Source organism: Sorghum bicolor, chromosome 7 (genome assembly GCF_000003195.3).
Source record: "Sorghum bicolor cultivar BTx623 chromosome 7, Sorghum_bicolor_NCBIv3, whole genome shotgun sequence".
Lineage (NCBI taxonomy): Eukaryota > Viridiplantae > Streptophyta > Magnoliopsida > Poales > Poaceae > Sorghum > Sorghum bicolor.
Window position 1 is genome coordinate 52,146,012 of NC_012876.2, and position 20,450 is coordinate 52,166,461.

The 20,450-nt window shown below is 40.1% G+C and overlaps 1 protein-coding gene and 1 long non-coding RNA gene across 2 annotated transcripts; one reads left to right on the plus strand and one right to left on the minus strand.

Annotated features, from left to right (window-relative positions):
* Nucleotides 3,024-12,595, plus strand: LOC110437022 (aminopeptidase M1-B). Its single transcript, XM_021465020.1, has 19 exons — nt 3,024-3,437; nt 3,509-3,654; nt 5,045-5,147; nt 5,346-5,532; nt 5,635-5,728; nt 5,868-6,021; nt 6,151-6,255; nt 6,344-6,460; nt 7,236-7,349; nt 8,130-8,312; nt 8,840-9,134; nt 9,210-9,331; nt 9,444-9,541; nt 9,778-9,955; nt 10,033-10,147; nt 10,246-10,313; nt 10,832-10,909; nt 12,045-12,122; nt 12,212-12,595. Exons 1-19 carry the CDS (start codon nt 3,228-3,230, stop codon nt 12,395-12,397), a joined length of 2,631 nt encoding a protein of 876 aa, XP_021320695.1. The 5' UTR covers nt 3,024-3,227; the 3' UTR covers nt 12,398-12,595.
* On the minus strand, nt 16,376-19,928 carry LOC110436835. Its single transcript, XR_002454693.1, has 3 exons — nt 19,264-19,928; nt 18,525-18,672; nt 16,376-17,213 (listed from the first exon to the last, which is right to left on the minus strand). It is a non-coding gene; the product is annotated as an uncharacterized LOC110436835 (long non-coding RNA).

Consider the following 20,450-nt stretch of genomic DNA (forward strand, 5'->3'; position numbering starts at 1 on the left):
TATATAAAGCACTACATCTCACAACTAACTATAGTATAAACTTTTTTATAACAACTATCTCACAGTTAATTTATCTTTATCAAAAGAAAAAGTATATCTCATAGTTTTTTCTGGATATCAGAAGGATTTCTCATATATCAAATACGAATTCAAATACATTATATCTCTCAACTTTCATGAAAGTCCAATTTTTCTCCCCGAACTCTAACTGTTCATCTTACCTCTTTGACCTTGTTATAAACGATTTTGAAGTCATTTTTTTATTTTAGCTAAATCTTTGAAAAATCATATCACAGAAAAATCATGAAATAGAAAATCCAATTTGCTAGGGTTCCAGCCATGGCCCTTGGTTGCCGCCCTGCAGCGCCTCTGCACACGGCCGCACACGCTGGTGCTGCAGCGTGAGCAGGCCGGGTCGCACCGGGCTGCCATGCGAGTAGGCGAGAGGCCGCGCCGCGCTGCCATGGGAGCAGGCAGGGGTTGCGCCACGCCGCCACGAGAGCAGGCAGGGGCGCGACCACGCCACTGCGAGCGAGGGAGGCAGGAGGGCGACGGCGGCTAGGGCGAGGGACGTGGAGTCTGCAGGGTGCGCGGCGTGGGACGGGTTGGGTGAGGGAGAGGGCTACACGCAATGACCGTATTACCCTTCGACGAATAAAATCAACAAAAATAGCTATATTGCAGAGGTGATGAAGAGCGATAGGAAGCGATTCCAACCATTGTAAAACCAAATAAACTTATTTCATCGAGACAAAACAGTGTGCCAGGACTGTTAAAAACAGGAACAATAATAGATTTGTATTACAACACACTATTCTATTCGATCCCATGAAGACTCGTTTCGTCATATGACAAAAAATCAAAGTGACATACAAAAATAATGCTTAGATATATAGAGACCTACAAGGCAGAATGCAACAGTTTTTCTTTGTCTCCATGGTAAAGTAGTGCTGCTTTTTCAATCTCCCAATGGTTCCGTCTACTGTTTTATAATATATATGAGAATACTTTTAATTTTATGCCGTGTCATCCAACCGTGCCAACCAATTTGCATTAGGACCAACTTTGATGGCTTTGGCATCTAGCTAAGGAACCAAGCGATTTGATAATGGGGTATGGGACACAGATTCGTACGCTTCTTCACGTTACTCTTTAGTATATAGGCCTTGTTTAGTTCCCAAAAATTTTGCAAAATATGAATAGTACTACTTTCGTTTGTATTTGACAAATATTATCCAATCATGTACTAACTAGACTTAAAAGATTCGTCTCGTTAATTCCAACGAAACTGTGTAATTAGTTTTTATTTTCGTCTATATTTAATACTTCATGCATGCGTCTAAAGATTTGATGTGACGGAAAATCTGAAAAATTTTGCAAAAATTTTTAGAACTAAACAAGGCCTAGAAGGACTTATTTGGTTTGCATTGGTAAACTTTAACTCTTGTCGTATTGAATGTTTGAACATATACATATAGTACTAAATATAGATTATTTACAAAACTAAAAATACAATTAGAGAGTAATTTACGAGATAAATCTTTTAAATCTAATTAGTCTATAATTAGACACTAATTGCTAAATAAAACGAAAAACATGTAGTACATGTTAAACTTTAACACCTTTAGCCAAATACCCCCTAAAAATATACTGGAGGCTATTTGGTTCCTAGCCACTATACCAGCCAAGCAAGTTGTAGTGTCGTTACAGAAGTGTGACAGAGAAAAAGGCCGCTACAACTATATGACTAAAATTAGCGTATAAATCAACTGGAAAGGATGTGTAGCTGCCACAACTTGTATGCAATCCAAACACCAGCCAAGGTACCATGGCAACTGCAAGTTAGGTATGACAAGCATCCATATAATATTTTTTAGAAGTAGTACTACTGCATACTCCTTTTCTTTCGTGGGAGGCCTAGTCCTTATTTAGTTCTAAAAAAATTTGTAAAATTTTTTACATTTCCCTTCACATTGAATCTTACGGTACATACATAGAGTATTAAATATAGATAAAAGAAATAACTAATTACACAATTTAACTATAATTTGTGAGACGAATCTTTTAAGCTTAGTTACATAATTAAACAATATTTGCCAAATACAAATAAAAATGCTACAATGCCTATTTTGTAAAAAAAAATTAAACTAAACAAGGCCTAGCCTGGTGATCGATATGGAGGAACACCCACATCCGGTGGCGGGTGTCCAAGTCGAATCTTGTAAAAAAAAGATGATTCTGCTTAAACATGCAGCTTCTATGAAACAGATGAGATAGACATGTCCAATATTGGTTGGAACTTTGGAACCGATGGTAAATACATCCGCCCAAAAAGTGTTACCTTAGTCAAACTGTTTACAATTTAATTAATCAAAATTCTATACTTATATCTATATGCATTCGGTCAATCTAAAGATATTTATCTCACATCATCTAATATTTATAATTGTTTGTATAAACTAAGTTAGATTTGAATAGTTTGATTTTTATTCTTGAGATGGATAATTATGTTGTATAAGCTCTTACAGGCTTACGGCATATCTTACGGCAATGAAGGGTTGGAGAGATAGAACTTGGCAAGGAAAAGACGCAGAGGCTGCGGCCGCTTGCCGCCGGCCACCTACCGCCGCTGGTAGCCGGCGTAGATGGGTAGGGTGCTGATTATCTATGTCATAGGTTGGGTAAAAAATCTACAGCTCTTATAAAACAAAATCTCACTATCTATTCCTCCTAATATATTATGTTAGACGTCCACCTCAACAGTCAACTCCACTATCAATTTTTCTTGATATATAAGGTGTTCATCTTAGCAATCTACTATCATTTGCATTAAAGTTCACTAGCACAAGAATTATGATATCCACATCAGCAAAACATATCATCCATATATATATAATCTCGATAATTATACCAATAATAAAAAATTATATATTTATATTCTAGCTTTATATCCGTGGCAACACGCTGTAAAGCAAAAGGTTGGCCCAATAAATAGGCCGACAAAGCCTGGTCCGGAAGCAAACCCAGCCCAGGCCCATCTGTATCCACTCCGGTAACACAAAGCCGACTCACAGAGTCACAGTGGTCCCCTGCCTGCCGTGCCGTCGCCGTCTCCGCACTTCTCTCGCCCCACCAGTCAGTTCACCTCCACCGCCGCGCGCCGCGCCGCGCCGCCCCGCTCCTCCGCCTCCGGAAGCAAGGTCGCCCTTCCTCGCGCACCAGCGGCAATGGCGGCCTCGCCGGACCAGTTTCGGGGCCAGGCGCGCCTCCCGCGCTTCGCGGCCCCGCTCCGCTACGACCTCCGCCTCCGCCCGGACCTCGCCGCCTGCACCTTCACGGGCGCCGCGGCCGTCGCCGTCGCCGTGTCCGCGACCACCCGCTTCCTCGTCCTCAACGCCGCCGAGCTCGACGTCGATCGCGCCTCCATCCGCTTCCAGGCGAGCACTCGTGGCCCCCCATCTTCTGTCGATCGAGTCTCTTCTGATCTTACTGACTTTTTTTTTGGCAGGATTTGGCGCCGACAGATGTGGCGCAGTTCGAGGAGGATGAGATCCTGGTTATCGGCTTCGACCGGGACCTGCCCCTCGGCGAGGGAGTGCTCACCATGGACTTCACCGGGACGCTCAACGATCAGATGAGGGGATTCTACAGGAGGTATACGCTGCCTCTTACTGTACTAGTTTCTTGTGAATGGCAGACTCCAATTATTCCTAGTTGGTATGTACTCTCGGTTGTTTAGTTTCAGTGGTGACAAATTCGTGTTTGGGACCAACCGATACAGTTGTTTCACTAGCACGCCTGTACATCAGGGACATCTGGATGTGTTCTTGTTGCCATGCATATTATGCTAAAAGTGTGAGGTAGTTACAGAGGAGTGACCAATATCTTGGCATCTGTAGTGTCAGTCTTATCTGGCAGATCGATCATGATTCTACCAACTACCATCAGTTCTGTGTTAACTTGAAATTGGTCTTTATTCGTTCAAAAAAACAAAGTTTTTTTTTTATTCTCCAGAAAACTGCCACCAGGATTTTAGCCCGGATGCTGATGCTGATAACCCTGCCCAATATGTCATCTGTACCATCTACTAGTCACCGTACCAACATACTAGCAATCACACACAGTGCTCCAGGACCTATTCTCTACCTACCTTTCTGGCTGGGGCAGCCTGCCAGAATACTTGTTGCCACCCCGCCCCAGTTCACCTTTCGCTCTTTTCATTCATGTTCCATGGCCATTGGATCCACCATCTGCTGGATCCTTAGCCAGCACTGGTCCTTGCAACTCCTATCTGCTGCCATCCTTGCTATCTATGGGATTGTTGCCATGTTCATCGCCTTCTCCTCTTTGCAGTCCAGCAGTTCTTCCTCCGCCTCCCTGCCCCTGGCTCCACATCTGTGGAGATCAAGCTCATGATCCCCTTCTCTTGCGCCTCTCTGCTGTCTCTCTCACACTTCCTTTCTCCATGCTCTACCCCTGGTGGTGGTGGTGGAGGAGGAGGAAGAGGAGCCTGTGATGATGGTTAACAGGCAATGCAGACAGTGGATAAAAGGAGGTAACATAGGGAAGATTGTTGGATAATTCTTGGCTTCACCTGTAGACTAGGTGCTCTAATCAATGCCCAAGGTAGATTATCATCTGATGATCAGGCATCTCCTGCTCTCTAACCTTACCTAATACTAACCGACTAGATAACTCACATAATGACATAACTTAACTTGTATCTTTCCATAACATGGCTGAGTCAGGTATTAGTTATTACTGACATTTAGTGTCGAAGTTAACTAGCACAAGCAGGATGCAGTAAATCTGTGCATAATAACCATGCCATTCTGACTAATGTGCTTGGAGAGAGACCATAAGTTCGTACTGTTTCTGGAACCTTTATCCGTGGATTTTTAAAAAGCAATATTATAATTTTGGGATATTTTGATATGTCCGTGGTTGTCGAATGATGTAATCCCAAATTTTCTTGAGGTTAATGTTTTTATGTATGATGAAGTGATCTCTCCTTTTATTATTTTCTGGTGGCATTTGCTTGCAGCAAATATTTATACAATGGAGAGTCAAGAAATATGGCGGTTACACAGTTTGAAGCCGCTGATGCGCGGAGGTGCTTTCCATGTTGGGATGATCCTGCATTTAAGGTGATTAACTTGTTCTTTATTTTCTGAACAATGTTTCGATAATTGATATATTCCCAAATATGAGAATAAACAAGTGAAATCATTTTTTATTGAGTCTTCTTACAGGCTAAAACATCCTCTACATAGAATTTAAAACATATGATTCACTATCTAAAATGATTTATTATCTTTATATTATATATATTTTTTTATTTTCAGGCTAAGTTCAAGCTAACACTAGAAGTTCCATCTGACCTGGTAGCATTGTCCAACATGCCAGTGGCTAAGGAGACTGTCAGTGGATCTATCAAGACTGTTTATTATGAGGAATCTCCACTAATGTCAACCTATCTTGTGGCTATAGTTGTTGGCATCTTTGATTACATAGAGAGTTCAACATCAGAGGGTACAAGTTCAGTTTTGACTGTCCATTATTTTGACCATTTCTTTGAAAATGCTTTTCTATTGTTCTTTTCCTAATTCCATTTCAATTCATTTATTTAATTAGGAACCAAAGTTCGTGTCTATACTCAAGTTGGCAAGACTAATCAAGGAAAGTTTGCACTAGATGTTGCTGTAAAGTCATTGGATTTATATAAGGAGTAAGTCTGAGTCTAGTTTTGATTCTAAAATGTATTTATAAATAATGAGGCCAAATGAGGCTGATTTTTTTTTCGATAATTCGAGTTATTAATAGATGTACACTGGGATCAGGATTACTAATGGCATTTTGTTTCCTAGTTATTTCGCCACTCCTTATCCACTACCTAAGTTGGATATGATTGCTATCCCGGATTTTTCTGCTGGGGCGATGGAGAACTATGGGCTAGTCACTTACCGAGATACAGCTTTGCTGTATGATGAGCTACTATCATCAGCATCCAACAAGCAACAGGTTATAGATATATTTCAATCAATCCATTTATTTCATTGGCTAATTATTGGTGACTGTTGCCTAGATTGCTTTGCTACAATTATAACCAAGTATATCTCCTCTTTTCCCCTTTATATCTTCTCTACTTAGGTAGCAATAACTGTTGCACATGAGTTGGCGCACCAATGGTTTGGCAATCTTGTGACCATGGAATGGTGGACTCACTTGTGGCTAAACGAGGGTTTTGCTTCCTGGGTAATCAATCCTTCCACCATTTTTGAGCAATTTATAGCCTATTTCTGTGTAACGCTAATTCCTTTTTGTAAATCCTATGTTTCAACAGGTAAGCTATTTAGCAGTAGAATCTTTATTCCCTGAATGGAATAACTGGACACAATTCCTTGATGAGACGACCTCTGGCCTCAAATTGGATGCCCTTGCAGAGTCTCACCCTATCGAGGTATTCTTCATTTTTTTATACAGAGTTATTCTTCATTATAGGCCCAGTTCCTGTTGATGGAATTGGCTGTTTTTCATTTTTCTGCATTATATTTTGTGTAAAGGTATTTCTGGTAGTTCTACAACTGATGTGGCAAAACATTTTGCTGGCAATATGGAATATAGACAATAAGATACATTTAACTTAAATAGAATCAGACACACATGGCATGTACAGTGACTGAATCATTGCTGCCCTTTGATGTTATTACGGTTCAATCAATGTTCTGAAATTTAGATGAACTTTTGTTTGAACTATGCATCTTAATTGCAGCATGCATATGTGTGGTAACTTGGGCTGTATAGCTTATGGAATCTCCAACAGGCATGATTCTCGTGTAGTCGTGTACACATACCTGATAGCAATGGAATGTTTGCAGATGTAGGTACATCTCTTTGCCTTTTTAAGATGGTCTGAGGGCATAAGACTAAACCCCAGCTACCTTTCTCATCTCTTCACTACTGCCATCTTCTCCAGTTGTACCACTGCCATCTCTGGCAGTGCTGCCAGTCTCTTCTGCTATCTCCTTACCAATCACCTCATGTCCCATCTACCATGATGGGGTTTTTTGCTTCCTGCTGGCTTTGGATGTCTCCAGCTCTGGAGGAGCTGACACGTCTGCTGTAGAGTCTTACATTATACTTTTAGAGAACTTCAGCAATGTGCCAATATATTGTCAATTTCAGCATTCTGTAGTGTTTCTGATTTCACATGTCCATTTGTCCTGTTTGTTCAGGTTGAGGTAAACCATGCCAGTGAAATTGATGCAATTTTTGATTCCATAAGCTATGACAAGGGTGCTTCTGTTATTCGTATGCTACAAAGTTACCTTGGTGCAGAGCGTTTTCAGGTATAATGTTGTTTCTCCTATGAGTTATATCCTATTCTGTATCTTTGCTGGTAGAGCATCCTCGCACATTATTCCTGTCATTTTCTTCATAAATAAAGGGCAAGTACATTGTCACATGTTAGCAGTCTCATAGGTTGTCTCCTGCAATGCCACATAGTATTTTAATGACATGGATGAAATGGTGGGAGGTGAGAGAAAGATATCGCTTTTTCACAAAGCAACTGCCCTTTAAGCTAAATTTTAGCACTGAGACTACTCTGCCACCATTGTACAGATTGTCATTGCAATGCAACTCATATCATTTGATTTCTATGCACAAATTGAAGGGCTATAAATCTCTCTACAACTCTACAATACAACTCATTGTAGAGGTTGTCTGGTGTTTTTGGGTGTGTTGGGGATTGGGAGTTTACTCCCTCTCCCTTGTACTTTCATCTGTTATAAATGAAATTATAAGCAGCTCCTGCCTGTTTGAGAAAAAAAAGGATCTGGTCTGGTAAGTCATCTCTAAATTGTGTGTCATTAACTACAAGGCTACTTGTCGCTGCAGCTATCCTGATGCAGTGCATCTTAGCTAAAGATATCCTACCAAATTTCTATTTAGTGTATTCGTTAATACAAATGAAATGACTATTTGTTATGTTTCTAATTTATTACGTTTGCACACAAATGAAATGACCATTTGTTATGTTTCTAATTTATTATGTTTGCCTATCTGGCTGTGTTCCTACCTGTATTCTTCTGGTACCCACTTTTTTTGGCAAATGTTTACTGTTTCAGAAAGCTTTGGCTTCATATATAAAGAAGTATGCCTACTCGAATGCTAAGACTGAAGACCTATGGGCTGTTCTTGAGGAGGAATCTGGGGAGCCTGTTAAGGATTTGATGACTACATGGACTAAGCAACAAGGATATCCTGTTATTTATGCAAAAATCAATGGACATGATTTGGAACTTGAACAGGTTTGCTGAAAACCTTTCATTTTTGTCTTCAGTGATATATTACTTGTTTTTTCAATTTCTATTTTATTTAGCTATATGATGTATCTGACATTCTGACCTAGTCAATTGGTCGTTATTTCTTGTTTCTGGGACCTCTATTTTCTTGGTTGTTCGGACCATCAAATAGTTCCTTATAGTCAGATAACATGGAACCTATTTTTCTTATTGACTTCAAAATAATATTTAATATTATCATGATAATATTAGTGTTTCTTTCATTTGCCTTAGTTTTCATGTCATTTGTCTGTATGTATAGCACAAAGTGAAGCCATTAAGATTTTTACATCAGGATTATCAGTTGTTTTACCTTGAAAGTTGAAACAGTTTTGTTAGTTTGTTACCTTGCCATATTGTCTGTGATGTCATTTCTCAGAAGAAAGCCAATCTTTACAGTTTACAAAAAGAACCAGCAAAATGCACCTGCTTGTCCATCTCAGTGCTTATGTTATGCGGAAAAGGTTGTTGCTAAGTCATTTGTCCCCTTACAGGCACAGTTTCTGTCTGATGGATCCTCTGGTCCTGGCATGTGGATTGTTCCTGTAACATCATGCTGTGGCTCATATGATGCACAGAAAAAGTTCTTATTGAAAGATAAAACGGATAAGATAAATATTAAAGAATTTGCTGCCTCTCAAAGTGCTGATGGGGAGAAGAATCAAAACATTTGGATCAAATTGAATATAGATCAAACTGGATTTTATAGAGTGAAGTATGATGATGAACTTGCAGCTGGACTTGTAAATGCAATCAAAGCGAAGAAGCTCTCATTAATGGATAAGATTGGTACAGATAAGAAAAATTCAGCGTTATTGTATACTTTTTCAAGGTTTTTGACAAGGTGTCACATTCTTCTTGCAGGTATCGTGGAAGATTCGTATGCACTCTCTGTTGCTTGCAAGCAAACACTGACGTCATTGTTGCGACTGCTGAATGCTTATAATGATGAGTCTGATTACACTGTACTTTCACATGTAACCTCTGTAAGTAATCTTGCACCTCCAGTGGATTCTAAAACCTTATATCTCCAAATCAATTCGATGGCATTTGATGTTTCTATTAAATATCAGATTCATGTGTCCTCTTTCTTGGCAGGTATGCTTAAGCATTTCTAAAATAACAGTTGATGCTACTCCTGACTTGAACAAAGATATCAAACAGCTTTTGATCAACCTTCTTCTCCCAGCTGCCATGTATGCCAATAGGCTTCATATTTACTTGTTTTCACCATGTTTATTTGTGGACTGACATAAAATTGTGTTAAGTTTCCATGTTTATTTGTTTGTGTCCTACTTCTGTCTATCCTTATGCATATAAACAGAGAACTAGCTTAAGCTTAGTGTTAATTTCTGCTACTACAAACATTCTTGCTTCTCCCTTGTCGTTACTTGTGACAATATTAAAAGGCTCCATGTACCTAATATTTCAGAAAATTAGGCTGGGACCCTAAGGATGGTGAGAGCCATCTTGATGTAATGCTTAGATCACTGCTCTTGACTGCGATGGTCAGACTTGGACATAATGAAACTATAAATGAAGGAGTTCGGCGTTTCCAAATCTTCTTTGAAGACCGCAAAACTTCCCTTCTTCCACCAGATACTAGAAAGGTCATAGGTCTCATTGTTTTTCCTTACATACCATTGCAGTGTTACCTCTTTGATGTCTAATATGCAGTGTTGTGCAGGCTGCATATCTTGCTGTGATGCGAACTGTTAGCACCTCAAACAGATCCGGTTATGATGCTCTCCTTAAAATCTACAGAGAAGCATCTGAACCACAGGAAAAATCACGTGTCTTAGGTTTGTGTACACTTTTTCATTTTCCAGCTCGGTGGCAACATAGTTTTTTTTGTTTCATGATGTGGGTTATCCTGAAAGTAATGTTTCTCTGTTACTAGGTTCCCTGTCTTCATCACCGGATAAGGATATTGTTTTGGAGGCATTGAACTTTATGTTTACTGATGAGGTTAACCTCTAAACCATTTCTGTTTTTACATTCATTGTATTGCAAAATTCTTCCAAATACTACTGTCTTCATGTCTGCACCATGATTTAAAAGCCATTGAACATATATTCCAACCACCAGCTTACACAGGTTGGTCTCATGTTCACATAAAACAGTAAAGTAATAGTTTTGAGTACTATAGAGAAGAAACAAAATTGAGGATTGTTATGCTACACAAACCAGGCAACCTATCAGTATCAAGTGGTTGGAACTCCTTCAATTATTTCCTGCACTTCTCCATTTCGGTTCCCAGAAGCTGTTTCATTTTCTCCTATGCATTTTAGTCCAGTATGAACGACAGTTTAATGAACCCGGTTTTAGCAATTCCATTGCATGAACTAAATTTTAGTCTGACCTGACTATGCCAGGCACTTGTTATAGTTTCTCTAGTGAAAAATGTTGTCCCGGTTGTTTCTTTAAACCGCACCCTGCCCAGCTGTATGTACAAACTTGAATCTCATCTGTTGCTTGCTTATTAGGTGCGGAATCAAGATTCATTTTACATCCTTGGTGGTATTAGCTTAGAAGGACGAGAAGTAGCATGGACCTGGCTGAAGGTATGTTATATAGTTGCAGGACATTTAGGCTTGTTTTTTTGTGACATCAGACAAGATATCATATCATATTTCTGATATATTTCAAAGTTTGCTTCTGGTCTCTTGAGAAATTAGTGTGCCATGTCATTAATTTTGTGATACATGTATTGAAGTTATGCTGCTTATTTCTGCATAGGTATCCGCTGCTTCATAAGCAATGTTCTAAAATAAATAAATATAACCACTTAGTATGGTGCATTGTATTTTGCCACCATCACATAGTAGATTCCATCTATCTGATCTCTTTACTGATCACATTGTGAACAAAGGACATGCCAGACTTCAGTCAAAGATATGCCAATAAAAGATTGTCGTTAATTACATGGTTAAAATAATAATGAAAATAAAAAATAATGCACTTCAGATAGTATCCTTAGCACTCTGCATGTCTGTACAATCAGTCCCTGAAAAAAGTGCAATCAAGTAGAACTGGTATTGCATATTAGAGACAACAAGGCAATCTAATATCTGCACTTGTGTGGCTTCTTCCCAAAATATGTACAGTCAACTATATCTGAATATTGCATATTAAAAGACAACAAGGCCTATGGGTTTGTGTACACAAAAATGAAATCCAGTTCACCTGAAGTTTGCATTCACTGTGCGTCTAAGCTACCTAAAAACACTGAAATTGACTTGTACATCTAAGCCATCTAAAAACTAAAGGATGGATCACGAATCATTGCAGACATAAAAGATGGAGGATTCACATTTGGCAAGGGGACTGCACATAGCACAGATACCACAAATATAAGATTTTTTTTTAAAAAAATAATTGTTACTCCTTTTACAAAACATAAGGCATTTTAACTTTGTTCCAAGTCAAACTTCTCTAGCTTTGAGCAAATATATAGAAAAGAATGCACCAAATCTGCAACATCAAATTAGTTTCATTAAATTCGATCATGAAACATGTCTTGATGGTGCATTTATTTTCTGTGGCAGATGTTAATGGATTTTTCCTATAAAGTTGGCTAGTTTGACTTAGCACAAAAACTAAAACACCTTACTTTTTTTGGGATAGAGTATCTTATTATTTGAGGCACTATAATTGAAAACATTCTAGATATTTATGCCCAGATTTGTCCCATTACAGGAAAACTGGGATTACGTGTTGAAGACATGGAAATCGAGTTCACTCATATCAGACTTCATCGAGTCCATTGTCCCACCGGTACACTGGAGACTTATCTTTGCCTTTTCCTCCCATTCTGTCATTACGCTAGTAACCTTAGTCCTTTTTGTATATCTTGTGCTGATCAGTTCACCTCCGAGGAGAAAGCTACCGAGGTTACCGAGTTCTTTGCTGGCCGCATCAAGCCCTCATTCGAGAGAGCACTGAAGCAGAGCCTCGAGAGGGTGCGGATCAGCGTGAGGTGGATCCAGAGCATCAGGAGTGAACCCAAGCTTGGTGAGACAGTGCAGGAGCTGCTGCAGGCCGAGGCGTAAACATGTGTCCCTCAGTGTGATCATCTTATAGGAGTCCCGCTGGACGACAATGTCTTTGGAAAGGTTGGCAGTTGCTTGTGTTGCGTATGATCTGTTGCCGGAAAAATATTGTAATGACGTTTGTTTCAGAGTGGTGTGCTGATTATATTACTATTGACAGTAATAAAGAAACTAAGGCCTTGTTTAGTTCCGAAAAAATTTCGGATTTCGCTACTATAGCACTTTTGTTTTTATTTGACAAACTAGGTAGTGTACCCGTGCGTTGATACGGGACAACTTTTAGATTAAAAACATATACGATCGCATGATAAGATAATAATACTATAAAATTATAAAATTAAATACCGACGTTGAGGTAACATTTAATCCAAAAAAGTAAAGTTCGTGAAATTAACCAAAAGTGCAGTGTCGCAAACTTACAAACTCAAAAACAAGGGTGCCACTGCCGCATGTAATACACAGTCCTTTATGATTATAACCTCCAAACATGAGGAGCTGGAAAAAAAACCTGTTTTACATATCCAGCACGAGCTAACACCACCATGGTATTTCTGGGATGCATATGAAAACAACCAAACTATGTTATTTTTTTTCCATGAAAACAACCAAATTAATAGGAAGCTGAGTGCAACACCATTTGTTCTCATGTAAAAGAACACAGTTACGAGGTTGCAATTCAACAATTAGGACACATCATGAACCATCTGTTCTTGTGGCATGATGGATGATTTTAGAGTATAGTCACAGACATTACAAATGCACGTCTCAAGAACACGTCAAAATTACACTAAGTATTTGATGACTTTTGAGAGTTCCTAGCGACTACTTCAGCCTTGTCTCCCACCTAGCTCAAATGTCTTCTGTCGATTCCATCGATGGAGACAGAAGACCAAGCATATTTGTTGTTACCTGTACTGTATGTTTCTTGGAGCTGCAGGCGAATGGACATATTTCAAAACTATACAAGAAGTATTATAGTGTAACACCCCAAATTTTGAAATTTTCCAAAATAGGATAGAATATTAAATTGTGTATTTTTTGTGCCCATGAAATATAGGAAAAATAATATTTTTTCTTTAAATTAAAATTTACCATAGGAGCTAGCAACTTGTTTGAGCATGCATGTCTTGGCATTGGATTTATTGTGATGAGTGGTTTTGGCTAAAGATTGAAAAGGAATTCAAATTTAGTTTTGAAAATATTTTGAAATAGGTTTGTTTTAAAAGAAAAGAGAAACAGAAAAGGACCCTCCCCTCTTGTTTTGGCCCAAAGGCCCAACTCCTTCCCTCCCCCTGTTTTCCCCCTCGGCCCAGCCAGCGCATTGGACCGCGGCCCAGCTCCTCTCCCCCCTCCCCCCCCCGCCCGCGCCAGCATCCCTTCCCCTCTCTTCTTCCACCGACAAGCGGGTCCCGTGCTTCTAAGTCGCTGACAGGTGGGGCCCACCGCCTTCTTCCACCTCGTGATGGAGCCGGACTCCACCACGAGATCGAACCCGCCGTGCGGATTTCTTGCGCTTGGCTTGAAGCGCACGTCGGGAGCCCTTTATATACCAGCCGCGACCCCGATGCCTCCCTACCCCCAATCGTAGCGCAATTCTTTGCCCTAGCCAAGCCGAAGCAGCCGCCAAGATCTACCCCGAAAGCAAACCGTCGCTGCGACGCATCTTCTTGCCCGTGAGTTCCTCGCCGAGCTTCTCGTCATCTTTGCGAAGTCACCAAGCCTTTTCTTTCGCTTTCTCGTGGACTGTACGCTTTGCTTGACGCTGCCGAACTGTGCAGGAGCCCGCCGTCCGCCGTTCTCCGTTGCGGCCGCACTCCGGCCACCCCCTGACCCCGTTTTAGCCCTAGGTGAGATCGCGGTAAGCTTCACTACGTCTTTGTGCTTTCGGTTCGCTTTCTAGTGCCCTAAATCGACCAAACGCCGAACTCCGGCGAGGTCTGGCCATGGCGCCGCCGCAGACACCTCCAACTCCGGCCGGCCAGCACCCCACTCCAATCTAATCTCAGCCGTCCAAGAGCAATCCGACGGCCCAAATCAGGAGATACCCCTTCGGCCGCGTCTTTTGCAAAAGAGCCCCCCTGGTTTTTAAAGTTCCAACCCGCAGTCCAAAGCGCACTTTCAAAAATACGTTTTCCGATTTCGAAGACGTAAACTCAGTACTCAGATTCAAAATACGTTTTCAGGAAATTACAAGTTTGCCACTAGTTTTATATTGCTTATAAAAACTCCGTTTTAACTCCGATTTGATCCATTCAAATTGCGTTAGATTCGTAATCACAAGATCTACATGTTAGTCTCACTGTTTTACAAGTTTGTAACTTTTTATTTTCATGATCCTATTTAATTAATTATTTTATTAAAGGAAATCTTAGGAAGATCATAACTTCTTCGTTATAGCTCTGATTTTCGTGATCTTTACGTCTGTGTGATCATAGTGCGACGTAGATTCATTTTATAAACTTTTCATATTTATTTTCTACTGTTGGTGTATTGTTCTAATTATAAGTTTGTTTGCTTTGTATGATTGCCTCTGGATGATTGTTGTTGATGTGATGACTGAGTTTAGGCGGTGAGCTTTTACGTGGTGATCAAGAAACAGACTGTGGAAGGTTTGGAACTAAAAGAAGGATCTGAGCTTCAAGGCAAGTATAGCATGGGATAATTCTTGTTTCCTAATAACTTTAATCACACAATTCATATTACATGTGTCTCTTTCTTAGTATTGATCTTATACCTTGTCACCTATGGTTTTGCATTTGGTAGATTATGCTAGTGCTCCACTAAACCATGATCTTATAATTTGATTAATGGAATATGCAATAAACGTTAAAAGATGACTTTTTAGCAACTTTGGTAAAGAGGGTTGGAGCATTGGGCTATCTTATGGTGCTCTAGTTTCTCTCCATCTTATCTGTATCTGACCATCCGGAACATACAGTACAACTGTGAGGGCTACATGGCTCTGGCTTTAGCTCCGTATGAGGACCTTTTCTAGCTTGTTAGTGGTTACCCTTGTGGCGCAAGTGGGGGATAGCAGACCGTGGATTCCTGCGGGTGAGTCACACGGACTGACTAACGAAACCTAGCGGCCCTAACTTGTTAGACGAACCTTTGAAAGGCTTCGTAGTGAACCCTGTCGGTCTTCCTTGGAAGTGGGCTAAGGGGCTGATCACCTCGGACGAAAGGGTAAATCACGACTCACAGTGAAAGTGTACAACCTCTGCAGAGTGTAAAACTGATATATCAGCCGTGCTCACGGTCACAAAGCGGCCTTGGACCAATACAGAATAAATTATCACTAATGGCAAATCATTAATGTTATTATTGTTAATATGTTGTTTATGCTATTCTTTATTCACTTTACTTAATCATGAGTTTACTTTGGGACTTGACAACTTGATGCTACTCATATGCTAAAATTGTGACAACTAAAAGCTACATGCAGTTCAACCAGTGTCTAGCCTTTGAGCCTCATAAACCCTATGTTATTCTTGCTGAGTACGAGATATACTTACGCTTGCCTTCACATTTTATTTGGATAAAAATCCCGGATGGGTACCAGATTGCAAGCTCAAGCTTTGAATTACGCTTGCCTTTACATTTTATTTGGATAAAAATCCCGGATGGGTACCAGATTGCAAGCTCAAGCTTGAAAAAGAGTTTAGGCTTGTGCTCAACCAGTCAGTTGTCCCTATGGATTTGGAGCTTTCGCCTGAAGAACGGAGTGTCTTTCCGCTGTTTGCTATCTAAGGTTATATCTTTTATACTAAGTTCGTTATACGTAAGCATTGTCTATTGATATTACCCCTATTTGTGGCTATATGTGAGATTTGACTTCCTGGGTATCTGGTTTTGTTCTTAAAACCGGGTGCTACATATAGCTAATGAAACAATTCACCAAATTATAGATTCTTTCAGATTTAGGCACCCAGGCTAATAAATTCATCCTGCAAGGTTGTATATATGCACATAATCCAATTGTAGGCGGAAATGGATTTATAAAAGATTCCATGCCAACAAAAGTACCTACAATTCAGCATAAACACAAGTTCACTGTGAAAATGTTGCTTGAGTGACCTACCCTGTCATAAACAGGATTCTGTCCTGGCATCTAGGCAGCACATATCCACAACAAGCACTTACAAAACTGAAAATCAGTTGTGAATTAATTCCATCTAAAGCACAAAGCAAGCAAGAATTCATGGAGCAAATAGTTTCTTGGCCAAATCTGTCCAGAATCTTGAGCGGTGAAGCTCTTCTCCCAAAACCTTCCTTCATTTCATCCATGTATCCAACTCTACCAACAGTACATTAGCCACCAAGTATATACACTGCTATTTTATAAGTTTATCTCAATTAAAATTGTATTCTAATAGGTCATGACTAAAATGAGAATACCAAGATTCAGCTCACACTAAAATATACGCTCAGCGCAGCTGCTGGGAAAAATAAATTAATCATTTCATAGAACCCATAACATCGATGAACAGAAATAAAAAACCTTGGTTCAGAAAAAAATAATGATAGCCAAGTGGTGGTATGTTTATCTGCTATAGTCATGCATTTAAAAAGCACTAAAATTGTATTAACATGGAAGATGTAAAAAACTATGTTTGCGAGAAAGTATATTACCTTTTAGACAATTACAATGTCACCAACTGACAGGGTAAGCTCAAACTCACTATAGTGATGGCTGTCAACCTCTATCACCTTGACTGGTAGATCATGTTGCGATGAATCTCCCACATTGGCTCATGTGCGGTGGGAAAGAGTGCCCAACCCTGCCCATCTACCAATGTAGTGCCACCTCCACACCCTAGCCCATTTGATAAATGTAATATGAGAAGAAACTTGATATAAAAGCAGAGTTACATATCAAAATATATAGATCAATAACCCCAGGCTGGCACACGTGAGACAACAGCAAAACATCCCTTTCTTTATGGAAGTAGTGGCCATTGCCTCCTGGGAGATATGGAAGCTAAGAAATGATAAAGTGTTCAATAATGGCCCAGTCCACATTGACATTTGGTTTAAAAATTTCAAAACCCAGTGCCTCCTTCAATCCCTTCGGTTCAAGGATGATCTTAGATCAGCCTTTTGTTTTTGGCTAGATGCATTTAGTTAAATTCTTGTTGTATGTTTGTGCTCTTTCTTACAAAATTTATAAAATGAAGTGCTGTTGGGATTTCCCCCATAGTTTTTGCCTTAAAAAAATATATATAGATCAATAATTTTAGTCAGTCCAATTATAAACACATATATTATGAGTAACCTTGAAAGTGAACTGTATTGTTAGCCCAATAGACATTAGGCAAGCTGCAATGGTAATATGGTGACTAATGCATTGCAGTTTAAAAACAATGATAATATGTCTAATATGGGGAAAACAACTTGTTGTGAAGCAACCAAGCAGGTCTACAGCCTCACAGCTCTAGTCGTAAAATTGGTTTGGGATGTGAATAATAGGATAAAACAACAGTAAAAAACAGTAGAAAATGTGACATGGTAGAGACAAAATGAAAAAAGATAAAAGAAATAACACCAGCCTCACACATTATGCCTAATCTTCAAAACAATGTATGATAAACAGGTTTGATGTTTAGATACAGATATAGTAGCCAGACAACAAAGCATAGAACTGCTTGATGACGACCAAAACGACATAACATAGAATAATTTCCCTAATAATAATGCAAATAGTTTGCACATTGCAGGTCTGTCAAAATTATGCATCCTAGACACTTACAATAATCAAGAAGCATGAAACTACACATTCACTGTATTATTATCTCAATTTAACATGAATAAAATATTTGTTTTGCATTATTTAACTAAATAAAAGTGATCCATAAAGCCTCTGTGAACCTACATGCTTGAATCTGGATGAATCAGTCAAAAAATTTAAAGCTGGTAATAGAGAACTCTGAGAAAACATAGATAAATTTTATATTCCTTGTGCAATAGACTAATCAGCTCTAAATTAAAATGAGGAGGTGGGGGACATGATAAAAAAATAAAGATTCAGAATATGGGGACAGTCTCATTCTTGAAACAAATAATCAGACAAAATGAAAAGTGTCATTTGTATACATGATTTGGGATGGGGAACACTTGTGGGACTGACCTGTCCGTGCATATGTGACACACAACATATATTCCTTTGTACATAACCAGGTTAGTAGATTAGTTGTAGCAGCCACCACCTTGAGGAGATGAACTACCAGCACCTCCAGCTTGGCTGGGACTACATATCCAACTTTGATTCCAAAAGCCTGCAAATTTGACAAAATACATATCAGATCATACTCATGTGGCGGTAACAAGATAAATATTACAACCACGCAAAATGTTTTGGAGAGCGGGGACAAGGTTCATGGTGGGCAAATGGAACTTTCATATCAGAGAATTGCTAGTTTCCAGAAAAATACTTTCTCTAATAATTCTTGGACACTAACAAGTAACAAGAGTGCAAGGTCTTAGTTGACAGCAAGTTTCTAGAGATCGCAAGGACAAACAGGCACTCTTGTCTGCCAAATGTTGATCACCACCTCAGTGTACAAATACTGCTAGACTGAAACAGTTCGTAAAAAACAAAACAAAGAGATCACAAGCTGCTTCTAGAGACTAAACAGAGAAAATTACAGCAAGGCATGACTCAAAGGTTCTCTAAGCCTCCTTTATAACATATGCTGTCTTCCCACCTAAAAACAGATGTGCGACTTCATTTTTTTTCTATGTGCTTCCTATTGATAAATTTATTATCCATGCTCTTTAGGCATAATCAATAATTTTTCATCACCAAGTTGAGAACCTACCATGATACGATGTGCATACACATGGAGATTAAAGGACACATTGTTTACCTCATAGGAATTTCCTCAAACACCTCCTATGCGAGTCTGATGTTGCATATGGAGTGGAGGTGGTGAGGTGGTACTAGGACTGTGAACGTTGGTGTAGATGTCTGGGATGCCATGGCTATTGTCCCCTTCATCTTGGTGCCTACTAGAAGCCCCATGTTGACAACCATCGCTAGGTAAGGGGTGGGCATACTTGTCGGCTTCACAAGGGAGGGGGCACACCCTGGAGGTCCACACCGCCGCATCCACTGCGAGCTGCCTGGCCCAGCTGACCACCGCACTGGCCGTGCACAGGCCAAAAGCAAACCCACAAGGGGGCTAGGCTCTGGCTTCGTTGGGCTATGAAGCCACCACAAGCCATGCTGTGTAGGAAAGGCAGCGCCGAGGGAGAAGGGGATTGGCCGGTGAGGACGACGGCAGATCGGGGTGGGTTGAGGACGATGGTGTGGGCGAGGACGACGACATCGAGCGAGGGCCTTCTCCTTCTTGGTGCTCCATCGGCGGCGGCGACACAGTAGGGAGGAAGAGGATGCGGCAACGTCGATCCGATGAATGGAAAATGGGCAACGGTGAGATCGATGGCGTGGGGAGAGGAGGCAACTGCGTGAGCGGTAGATGGATCGTGAGCGTGATTGTGGGAGGAGATCTCACCGGTAGGAGGAAATACCAAGGGTGACATGGATTGAGTGACTTTGTGCACGCGCAGGAGGCGGGGGACTGCAGGCGGTGGAGCGGACCCACCGAACGAAACCGGATGTCGCAAAAAAAAAAGTTCTTTTTAGTCGTAGGAGATATTGTCTAATCATAAACTAACTAGGATCAAAAGATTCGTTTCGTGATTTACAGACAAACTGTATAATTAGTTTTTATTTTCGTCTATATTTAATGCTTTATGCATGTGCCGCAAGATTTGATGTGACGGAAAATTTTAAAAACTTTTTGGATTTCGGGTGAACTAAACAAGGCGTAAATGGATGTTTAGTCCGTTTGGTTGGAACCCTAGTCACCAACCTGGCACAGGCAAACCCCAGACCTTTTTTTTCGATAAAGAAAGCTTCATTAATTTCAGGATTGTTACATCGAGATGATACAATGACCTTGAAGCACTTCCGGCCTCTGTATAGCAAAGATACACACAACCTTATAAAAAACTTAAAACATAAAGACACACTAATAACACTCAATCCGAA

What these genes read in the sequence shown, in the direction of transcription:
- LOC110437022 (XM_021465020.1), top strand. Translation starts at nt 3,228, where the DNA reads ATGGCGGCCTCGCCGGACCAGTTTCGGGGCCAGGCGCGCCTCCCGCGC. An exon ending in TACTTTCACATGTAACCTCT is followed by an intron (nt 9,332 to 9,443) that starts GTAAGTAATCTT and finishes CTTTCTTGGCAG; the next exon opens with GTATGCTTAAGCATTTCTAA. An exon ending in ACTTTATGTTTACTGATGAG is followed by an intron (nt 10,314 to 10,831) that starts GTTAACCTCTAA and finishes CTTGCTTATTAG; the next exon opens with GTGCGGAATCAAGATTCATT.